The sequence below is a fragment of the Papio anubis genome, chromosome 20, assembly GCF_008728515.1.
Source record: "Papio anubis isolate 15944 chromosome 20, Panubis1.0, whole genome shotgun sequence".
In the NCBI taxonomy this organism is placed as follows: domain Eukaryota; kingdom Metazoa; phylum Chordata; class Mammalia; order Primates; family Cercopithecidae; genus Papio; species Papio anubis.
Window position 1 is genome coordinate 11,724,475 of NC_044995.1, and position 10,551 is coordinate 11,735,025.

Genomic DNA, 10,551 nt, shown 5'->3' on the forward strand with positions numbered 1-10,551 from the left:
CCTGAAGAAGATCAGGGTGAATTTCCCAGACTTAAACCTTGTTGCCCAAGCCACATTGCAACCACCTCTGTTTCTCTTACCTCATCCGCACATGCAGCCACTGCCCCATTCTGTCATTCCACCTTTTTTTAGTAGACCCTCCATATATGTGTGTGTGTTGGTGAATGGCCACACACAGCAAAGCATTTTTATTGCAATTTTTTTGTTGTTGTTGCTTGAGATGGAATCTCACACTCTGCCACCCAGACTGAAGTGCAGTGGTGCGATCTCAGTTCACTGCAACCTCCATCCCCCAAGGTTCAAGCAGTTCTCCTGCCTCAGCCTCCCAAGTAGCTGGGATTACAGGCCTGGGCCACCATACCCGGCTAATTTTTGTATTTTTTGTAGACTCGGAGTTTCACCACGTTGGCCAGGCTGATCTTGCACTCCTGACCTCAGGTGATCCACCCACCTCAGCCTCCCGAAGTGTTGGCATTACAGGCATGAGCCACTGCACCGGCCTTTATTGCAGTTTTTGGTTCCCTCACGGAATGTTTGCTACAAAGCTATGCATATAGGTGGCACCATATATGACATACCTGACCTCAAAGATAATCTACTTGGGCTTTTTTTTTTTTTTTTTTTTTGGGACGGGGTCTCCCTCTGTTACCCAGGCTGGAGTGCAGTGGTGCGATCTCGACTCACAGCACCCTCCGCCTCCCGGGTTCAAGTGATTCTCCTGCCTCAGCCTCCCAAAGTGCTGGGATTATAGGCGTGAACCACCACGCCCAGCCTACCTGGTCTTTTTTGGACAGATGTACATGATTTTAGAAATTGTTATGAATGAGGATCCTCAAGAACACCCCAGGTTTGACGATTTGCTGAGAAGACTCAGGTCTCAGCATTCTGTCATACTCAACAGCTATGATTTACTACAGCAAAAGAACACAAAGCAAATAGTAAAGGGAAGACTGAAATTCAGAGAAAACCAGGCACAATCTTTTGAGTCTTGTTTCAGAGAAGTCACAGGATGTGCCATATTTAGTTCCATCTGGTACTTACGACAACACATGCTGTATGTCCACTGGGAAGCTTATTAGAGACTCAGTGCCAGGGTTTTTATTGGGCATGTTTTCTGGCACATCCCACAATTCTGGACTTCCAGAAGGTGAGCAGGGGTTCAGCTTTTCAGCTGGAAAGGGGATAACCTTTTCAGCTGGGGACCGGGAGAAAAAGCACTGAAAAACAGGACACTGTGCTACTCCTGTTTTGGGTGGGTGGAGCAGTAGTAAACCTCCCAAAATCTAAGTTCCCACACTCCAGCAAGGGTGAACCTTGCAAACTCAAAAAGGATAGCAGCCTCCAACCTGCTGTTTTATACAGTGAGTTAAATGGTACTAAAATGCTATATAAGTCAAATTTATGTAACATTAAGCAAATAATTTTTTTTTCAGCAAAAAAATAATGGTCATGACTTTGTGGTGAAGGCTTACATAATGATTATAATAAATTGAGGCCGGACGCGGTGGCTCACGCCTGTAATCCCAGCACTTTTGGGAGGCTGAGGCAGGTGGATCACTTAAGGTCAGGAGTTTGAGACCATCCTAGCCAACATGGCAAAATCAGGTCTCTACAAAAGTGAAAAATTAGCCGGGCATGGTGGTGCATGCCTGTAGTCCCAGCTACTTGGGAGGCTGAGGCAAGAAAATGACTTGAACCTGGGAGGCGGAGCTTGCAGTGAGCCAAGATCATGCCACGGCACTCCAGCCTGGGTGACAGAGTGAGACTCTGTCTCAAAAAAAAAAAAAAAAAATCCTCCTTTCCTCAGTTTTGTTAAGAGGAAAAAGAAAATCTTAAGTTACAGTGGAAGTTATGAACAACTTAGTCTAGAGATTTAATTTAGTGATGAAAAGGTACAGAGAAAGTCTTTTAAAAAAGGACCTGGTCTGCTCGCTCACTCGCTCTCTCTCTATATGTGTGTGTGTGTGTGTGTGTGTGTGTATGTATGTGTTTATATGGACCACTTCAAGATATATATATACACACACACACACGTGTATGAATATATATATATATATATGGCTACAAGCGGTGCAACTTGCAGGTACTCCCTTTGTTCACCTTTGTAAAGATGTTATTGCCAGATCAATGTGTATTTCTATAGTATATGTGTAAACAATTCGTCATCCTTTTGTTGCTGCTTTTAAAACTAGTTCATGGCTTCATTGGGGAGAGATTTAAATAATATGGGTTTATAATAATTTCTGCATTATTAAATGCAGATAACTTGCAATTAAAGAGTATGTTATTGGAATCATGGGTGTCTGAGTTTTACTTTGGAGGAGCTGAACAGCTGACTCCAGCCGAGAGGTCCCCTACAGAGACGGGATGCTGGAGACCCATGGGAATCTGGCTCGTGGGAATTGCATAGCACCCTTTTTTATCATACTGCAGCATGGCCTTTCCTGTCTCAATTGTGGGAAGCTGGAGTGCCTCCGGAATGCTCAGTGGTGTCCTTGGGTTTTGAGGGTTAAAGATTTTTAACCTTTGCCACAGGCATGTTACACATCTTAAAATTGTGTGATCTCAACTGAACTGCTCCAAGGAGAAGAAATACCCTCTTCAGGAAGTGTTATGAGCCGTGGGCCTTGTGTTGACTGGCCAGGTGATTTTAATGAACTTCTGTCACCCAGGCTGGAGTGCAGCAGTGCATTCGTAGCTCACTGCAGCCTCAATCTCCCGGGCTCGGGTGATCCTCCCGCCTCAACCTCCTGAGTAGCTGGGATTACAGGTGCTTGCCACCATGCCCCACTGATTTTTTTTTTTTTTAATCTAGAGATGAGATCTGTGTTACCCAGTCTGGTTTCAAACTCCTGAGCTCAAGTGGTCCTCCTGCCTCAGCCTCCCAAAGTGCTGGGATTACAGGCATGAGCTACCTCGCCTGGCTCAGCATGTGTTTTTATTCTGATATTTTGACAAATGGGACCTTGCTGATCTTGGCTCACTGCAACCTCCGCTTCCCGGGTTCAAGCGATTCTCCTGCTTCAGCCTCTCGAGTAGGTGGGATTACACGCATGCGCCACTACGCCTAATTTTTGTAGTAGAGACGGGGTTTCGCCCTGTTGGCCAGGCTGGTCTCAAACTGGTGATCTCAAGTGATCCGCCCGCCTCGGCCTCCCAAAGTGCTGGGATTACAGGCGTGAGTCACCATGCCAGGCCTTCAATTGTATTTCTGCAAGATGTGTTCCCTGTCTAAAAGAATTCAATTTTAAATGTTTTTGAAACTTATGTGTTTGCTAAACAAAGAAATACGTGGGGGCTGATTTTACGATCTAAGGCCAAAACCACAAACTGATTACAGGGTTCAACAAATACTTGGCGAGTGGGAGGAGAGGGGTAAGTGAGCTGGGCTCGTGGCGTCCTGGCTGTAAGCAGGCATAGCCACAGGCTTCAGGGAGCCCCATCGCGGTGACCCTGGAGAGTGGCCTGAATCAGACGTGACCTTGAAGCAAGGTGGTTTTGGGGTCGCGGGCTGCACGAGGAGGCGCGAGGTGGTTTAGGGTCGCGGGCTGCACAAGGCTCCAGCATGTCAGGAGTGGGCGTCTGTTCATTCCCACGTGCATCGCAGCTCTTTCCTAGGTGATGCATGCGCACCCCGTGGGTGTATGCATTGTTCATGCTCTCTGGCCCGCTCCCATCACCGCCTCGCCGCACCCTCTGCCTCCTTCCTTCTCTGGCCTCACCCCTGGGCCTCGCTTTCAGGGCCCAGCCCCGGCCTGCGCGCTCCAGTTCCGCCCCGACCCGGGGGCCCTGGGCGGAGACTCCCATTTCTGTCTTTTCTATTGGGCGCACTTCCGATGGCGTCAGGAATTTCAGCCAATGGGAGTCAGCCAGGAAGTACCTATCTAGGCGGGCAGCGCCGGGTATAAAAGAAGGCCGCGCAGCCACTGCTGCTCACTACGCCGCGGATACCGGAGCCTGTGTGTGTCTTGGACCTCAGTGAGGCCGCAGGACGAGCAGGATTGGAAGCGCATCAGGCAGAAAGTGACCCCCAACCCCTTTCAGGACCCTGTGAAAGGGAACAGCCATCCAGAGGGCTCAGGAAGGCGTCCGCGCCGTCACCTCTTCTCCCCATGAGCTCCCCCAAAGCTGCGGTGCAGCTGGGCAGAGCTCAGCCTGCAGGCGAAGCAGGTGAGAGCCAGCGCCGGAGAAAGGACGCGGGGAAGGCTGGGGACTGGGTCGGGTGCGCAGAAGACACATCTGTTGACATCTCCCTTCCCATCCCTTTCCTTTCCTACCCACTCCCTCCCTTCCCTCCCATTCTTTCTCTCACCTTTCCCTCCCCTACTCTGCCCTCCCCTTCCTTTCTCTCTGCCTCTTCACCTCTCCCTCCCCTCCCTCCCTTACCTTACTTTTTCTTCTAACCCCTTACCTCTCCCTCCGCCTTTCCCCGCCTTCTCTCCCCCTGCCTTCCCCTTCCCTCTCTTTTTCTCCTCCCCTTCTTCCCCTCACCTCTCGCTCCCTCTTCCCTCCTCTACTGTTCTCCTCCCCTTTCTCCCTCCTCTACCGTTCCCCTCCCCTCTTTGTCTCACCTTCTCCTTCCCTCCCCTCTCCTTTCCTCTCTTTCAGTGACTGCAGCAAACCAAACAGCCCAGCAGCCCAGCGGCCCAGCCATGTGAGCCCCTTGGGTTTGGTATCTGGAAAAGGAAGGGAGGTGGGACGTGGGGATGAAGGACAGGCTGGGTGTGTGGGGTGCTGGCTCCTGGGACCGAGAACTACTGTCCCGAGGAACATAGGACTAGGCCCGTGTGAGAAGGGAAAGCGGCAGAGGAAGGATACAGTGAAAGAGGAAGGAAAGCGTTGGGGTCCCTGACTGTCCCTCCACCTACCCTACCTCCCAAGCTGAGGCTCTTTTCTTCCTCTCCTCTCAGGCGGCGCCTCACAATCGATGACTTTGAAATCGGGCGTCCCCTGGGCAAGGGGAAATTTGGGAATGTGTACCTGGCTCGGCTCAAGGAAAGCCATTTCATTGTGGCCCTGAAGGTTCTCTTCAAGTCGCAGATAGAGAAGGAAGGGCTGGAGCACCAGCTGCGCCGGGAAATTGAGATCCAGGCTCATCTACAGTAAGGACAGTCTCTGCTTCCTCTTTCATCTTTGACGTCAGAGCCCAGCATTTTCCCCAGATACTAACCCCAAGTAAACCCTTCACTTATACCTGAAGCCTTTTCTCTGCAGCTCATTCCATTTACACCACCTCCCATCCTGGGTCAGACAGTTGAATCCTGGTTCTTGTTCTCTGTTTTCCCCTCACTCGCTCCCAGATAGGGCTGTTGTTATTCTGGTCCCAGCATAATTTGCCAGTTGTGTGACCAGGCAGTGACAGTGGCATCATATGATAGGCCTCAGGGAGAAATCTGACTCTTCCAACATTAATCCTTCAGACACCCCAATATCCTGCGCCTGTATAACTATTTCCATGATGCACGCCGGGTGTACCTGATTCTGGAATATGCTCCGAGGGGGGAGCTCTACAAGGAGCTGCAGAAAAGCGAGAAATTAGATGAACAGCGCACAGCCACGGTGAGGTGGGGGACTGGAGGCTCTGGGGTCTATGAGTTTATTGTGGGCTGGTGGGAGCTCTGTTTGTGGCTGTCAGGAGGGTCCGGATTGCCTTTTGAAAAGTTTACTTTCATCCTTGGATACCCTAATTAACCTCATTGTATCTCCAGAATATTAAGAAGTACTGTGTATAGGTTTGAATTCTTTGGTTGTAAGCAACAGAATCTAACTCCACTGCCTTATGTAAAGAAACATATTGAAAGCCTGTGAAGGAGTTCACTGAATAAACAGCTAGAACTGGCTTAGAGATAGGTACAAAGAGATTTCTAGAGGGTCCGGGAAAGGGAATCATGGCAATGATTTTCCCAGCAGCAATGGTCCAGTCAGCTTGCTCTGCCAGGACGAGCGGTCTTCCATCTTTCCTCCTGTTTCTGTTTCCTTTCCTCAGGCCTCAAGTCCTGTAAGAGATCATCTGAGTGGCTCAGTGTAGGTTCTGTATCTGGCTACTTGCTGTGCTAGGACAACAGGGAGGATCTGTGTCCATTTTACCATCCATCCTATAAGACCACATAAAAAGGAGAGGAAATCCACACCCCACACACCAGTAACTGGTGCAATTGGTTGCTGGACCAAAAAGATTCCACTGCAGTCATTCAATTCATGATGAGTGTTCCACCTCAGACGGAAATTGTGGCAGGCTTCACTTTCAGGGTGACTTTTCTTTGCACCCACAGATAATAGAGGAGTTGGCAGACGCCCTGACCTACTGCCATGAGAAGAAAGTGATTCACAGAGACATTAAGCCAGAGAACCTGCTGCTGGGGTTCAGGGGTGAGGTGAAGATTGCAGATTTTGGCTGGTCTGTACACACCCCCTCCCTGAGGTAAGTCAGGTGGTGGTGGTAGGGTGAGTTCTGAGTACCAGTTAGGAATGACCCAATTTAATGTATTTCATGTGTCCATGTGTAAAACCTAGATACGAACTTGGGGTTTGTATTGGAATACTGCCTTTTTCTTTTTTTTTTTTTTTTGAGACGGAGTCTCACTCTTTCACCCAGGCTAGAGTGCAGGGGCACAATCTCGGCCTCCCAGGTTAAAGCGGTTCTCCTACCTCAGTCTCCCAAGTAGCTGGGATAACAGGCATGTGCCACCACACCCAGGTAATTTTTGTATTTTTAGTAGAGACAGGGTTTTGCTATGTTGGCCAGGCTAGTCTCGAACTCCTGACCTTAGGTGATCCGCCCACCTTGGCTTCCCAAAGTGCTGGGATTACAGGCATGAGCCACCACGCCTGGCTGAAACACCACCTTTTTCTTTTCTTTTCTTTTCTTTTTTGAGACAGAGTTTTGCTCTTGTTGCCCAGGCTAGATCGCAATTGTGTGATCTCAGCTCACTGCAACTCCAAAGACGGGTTTCACCATGTTGGTCAGGCTGGTCTCCAACTCCTGACCTCAGGTGATCCGCCCACCTCGGCCTCCCAAAGTGCTGGGATTATAGGCATGAGCCACCACGCCTGGCCTATGCTGCCTTTTTCAAACACATATACTTAATATGTATTTGTAAATTTAAATAATGTGATCCAATCAAACCTTTTATTTTCTGTTCTTTGTTAATATATAACTATACCAGTAAGTTTGCATGTAAAGAAAGTCATTGCTGGCCGGGCGCGGTGGCTCACGCTTGTAATCCCAGCACTTTGGGAGGCCAAGGCAGGCGGATCATGAGGTCAGGAGATTGAGATCATCCTGGCTAACACAGTGAAACCCCGTCTCTACTAAAAATACAAAAAATTAGCCGGGCGTCGTGGCGAGTGCCTGTAGTCCCAGCTACTCGGGAGGCTGAGGCAGGAGAATGGTGGGAACCCGGGAAGCGGAGGGTGGAATGAGCCCAGAATGCGCCCCAGCACCCCCAGGCGGGGGCAAAAGGGAGACCCCCAACCAAAAAAAAAAAAAAAAAAAAAAAAAAAGAAAGTCATCGCTCCACAATTCCAGCAGTGCATTTTTCTGTATGAATAATTTTCATACAGAAATTTTCTTACCATAATTTATTTACTTAGTTCTCATTGATACACCATCACCATCAGTTTGTTCTAGATCTTTCTTAATGCTGAGACTATTCTGTGAAAACATTGTGGAGCATGAGCTAAATCACTGTACTTCCAAAATATGAATTGATGAATAGTCCGTCCCAGTACTTACCTTCTCCGAACCTTGATCCATATTAAACATTTGTCTCTCCAAACTCCTGTGCTTGGGAGAGACTTTCCAGGCTGTCCTAGGGTCTCCACATCTCAATGAAAGCTGGGGAAGGAGAATTTCCCTCATCCTGGGCCTCTGCTTCGTACTTACTCCCTTTTCTGCCTTCCTCTAGGAGAAAGACGATGTGTGGGACACTGGACTACTTGCCCCCAGAAATGATTGAGGGGAGAACATATGATGAAAAGGTGGATTTGTGGTGCATTGGAGTGCTCTGCTATGAGCTGCTGGTGGGATATCCGCCCTTTGAGAGCACCTCCCACAGCGAGACTTACAGACGCATCCTCAAGGTGGGACAGTCACCGTTGGGCATTCATGGGGGAACTGGTCAGTGATGGCTGCTGGGCTGTGGGAACTGGGGCACACACACAGGGTTGTCTGCTGTGGTCCAGAACAATGCCTTAACAAGGCTCAAAGAAGAGGGAGAACATTGACCAAAGAAATTAACCAGACTTCTCTTTCTTCTTTCCTGGCCTCATCAGGTAGATGTGAGGTTTCCACCATCAATGCCTTTGGGGGCCCGGGACTTGATTTCCAAGCTTCTCAGATACCAGCCCTTGGAGCGACTGCCCCTGGCCCAGATCCTGAAGCACCCCTGGGTTCAGGTCCACTCCCGAAGGGTGCTGCCTCCCTGTGCTCAGATGGCTTCCTGAGCCCTGTCTGCCTCTGTTCCTTTGTGTGTGTTCAGGGAGCTCTCCTGGCTCTGCCACCTCATTTGTCTTTATTTTTTTTTCTTTTAAGATGTAAGATGCTAATTAATAAAAGCTGAATCATTTCGAACCAGCTCTTCATAGTTGTGTGAATTAGTACGAGACTGGGTAGAATATTTCTTGTGGGAACTCTTTCCCCTGCTACCCCCACCTTCCACCTCTGGAGATGGTGACTTCCTTCTCCTTGAAAACTCTTGCCTACTTTCAGGTCGGGCATGGTGGCTCACGCCTGTAATTCCAGCAGTTTGGAAGGCCGAGGCAGGTGGAACACCAGGTCAGAAGTTTGAGGCCAACCTGGCCAACATGGTAAAACCCTGTCTCTACTAAAAATACAAAAATTAGCCGGGCGTTGTGGCGGGCACCTATAATCCCAGCTACTCATGAGGCTGAGACATGAGAATCACTTGAACCTGGTAGGTAGAGGCTACAGTGAGCCAAGATCGTGCCATTGGACTCCAGCATGGGAGACAGAGTGAGACACCGTATCAAAAAAAAAAAAAGAAAACTCTTGCCTACTTTCTGCAGATAAATGCCTTGAGGGTACATAACCTGCCACCTATCACAGTGGCTCCTTGATCCAACTTATTATTCTCCATGTTTTCAGGAGTATGCCATTTGTAAAACAAGACTGTCATCAACCGAAAGATCCACTCTCTTTTTATGGACATCAATATGCTGCTGTTTTAGAAATAAAATATTTCACTGCACATCAGTGCAACCCAATTCTCAAATGAATACATTAGCACCTCTGTGTTGTGTCATACTCTGATTACATTAGAATAAGTCATTCCTCGGCTGGGCACGGTGGCTCAAGCCTGTAATCCCAGCACTTTGGGAGGCCGAGACGGGCGGATCATGAGGTCAGGAGATGGAGACCATCCTGGCTAACCCGATGAAACCCCGTCTCTACTAAAAAATACAAAAAACTAGCCGGGCGTGGTGGCGGGCGCCTGTAGTCCCAGCTACTCGGGAGGCTGAGGCAGGAGAATGGCGTAAACCTGTCAGGCGGAGCTTGCTGTAAGCTGAGATCCGGCCACTGCACTCCAGCCTGGGCGACAGAGCAAGACTCCGTCTCAAAAAAAAAAAAAAAAAAAAATTAAGTCATTCCTCATAATAAATATAACATCACCTCTTTTGAAATTACTGCATGCTGCAGTTTGGGGAGTGGCCTTCCAGCCTTCTGTAACCTGTGATGGCTTCATGTGTCAGCTGCTCCCTGCACCCATTATAAACTGACTACCACAGTAAGCATCTAAACTACTCAGCTGTAAGCTCAAATACGTTTTTTGATCAATGCAGTCGGTTACACCAGTATTTCTCCTAACTTTAGTTGTTAAGCACTTTATATGGAGTTTGCCTTGTTAATGTTACTCCTACAAAGGCTCCTCATTGTGAAATGTCCAGCAGTTGCAGGCATGATTTCTGTTATGACCAGACCCACTAACGTAAGTATAAATAATTCAGCCACTTCACTCAGATGAGCAGCTCCCACTATTGCAGATTTATAAGTTAAATACTCCAAGACATTGGTTCATGGTTTTTAACCTGCACCTTCAGTATTTGCCTCTCTTTTTTTTCTTTCTTTTACCTGCATGAGGAGACACAGTGCTTACCTCTATGCTTTGCTTTATCCTATCAGTTTTCCTGAATTAACATTTCAAACACTTGGCAATTCCTAATAAATTAACTGGTACATACATATAAACTCTGCTATTTATACATTTTAGGTGCTGGATAAACAATCACTGGGCACATTTTTGGCAGGTAAGGATAGAAAAATCACTAGGGCCTCAGCACTGATCACCAGATGATATATGTTTAAATAATGAAGACACTGACATGCCTTACATGAGGGATTTAAAAGTGTCTCCAGGCCGGGTGTGGTGGCTCATACCTGTAATCCCAGCAATCTGGGAGGCCAAGGCAGGCAGATCAACATTCGAGGTCAGGAGTTCGAGACCAGCCTGACCAACATGGTAAAAACCCGTCTCGACTAAAAAAATGCAAAAATTAGCTGGCCATGGTGGGTCGTGCCTGTAGTCCCAGCTA

At 48.3% G+C, this 10,551-nt stretch overlaps 1 protein-coding gene across 1 annotated transcript; it reads left to right on the forward strand.

The window, feature by feature from the left end:
* Window positions 1–3,625: 3,625 nt before the first annotated feature.
* On the forward strand, window positions 3,626–8,575 carry AURKC (aurora kinase C). Its single transcript, XM_003916197.4, has 7 exons — window positions 3,626–4,170; window positions 4,609–4,654; window positions 4,911–5,102; window positions 5,421–5,559; window positions 6,273–6,421; window positions 7,908–8,082; window positions 8,275–8,575. The coding sequence occupies exons 1-7, from the start codon at window positions 4,113–4,115 to the stop codon at window positions 8,443–8,445; spliced, it is 930 nt and encodes a 309-aa protein (XP_003916246.1). The 5' UTR covers window positions 3,626–4,112; the 3' UTR covers window positions 8,446–8,575.
* The last annotated feature ends 1,976 nt before the right edge of the window (window positions 8,576–10,551 follow it).

Bases quoted from the DNA above. Each gene is read 5' to 3' on its own strand.
- AURKC (XM_003916197.4), top strand. From the start codon at position 4,113: ATGAGCTCCCCCAAAGCTGCGGTGCAGCTGGGCAGAGCTCAGCCTGCA. The intron at 4,655-4,910 runs GTGAGCCCCTTG...CTCTCCTCTCAG, and splicing joins CAGCCCAGCGGCCCAGCCAT to GCGGCGCCTCACAATCGATG. The intron at 5,560-6,272 runs GTGAGGTGGGGG...TTGCACCCACAG, and splicing joins ATGAACAGCGCACAGCCACG to ATAATAGAGGAGTTGGCAGA.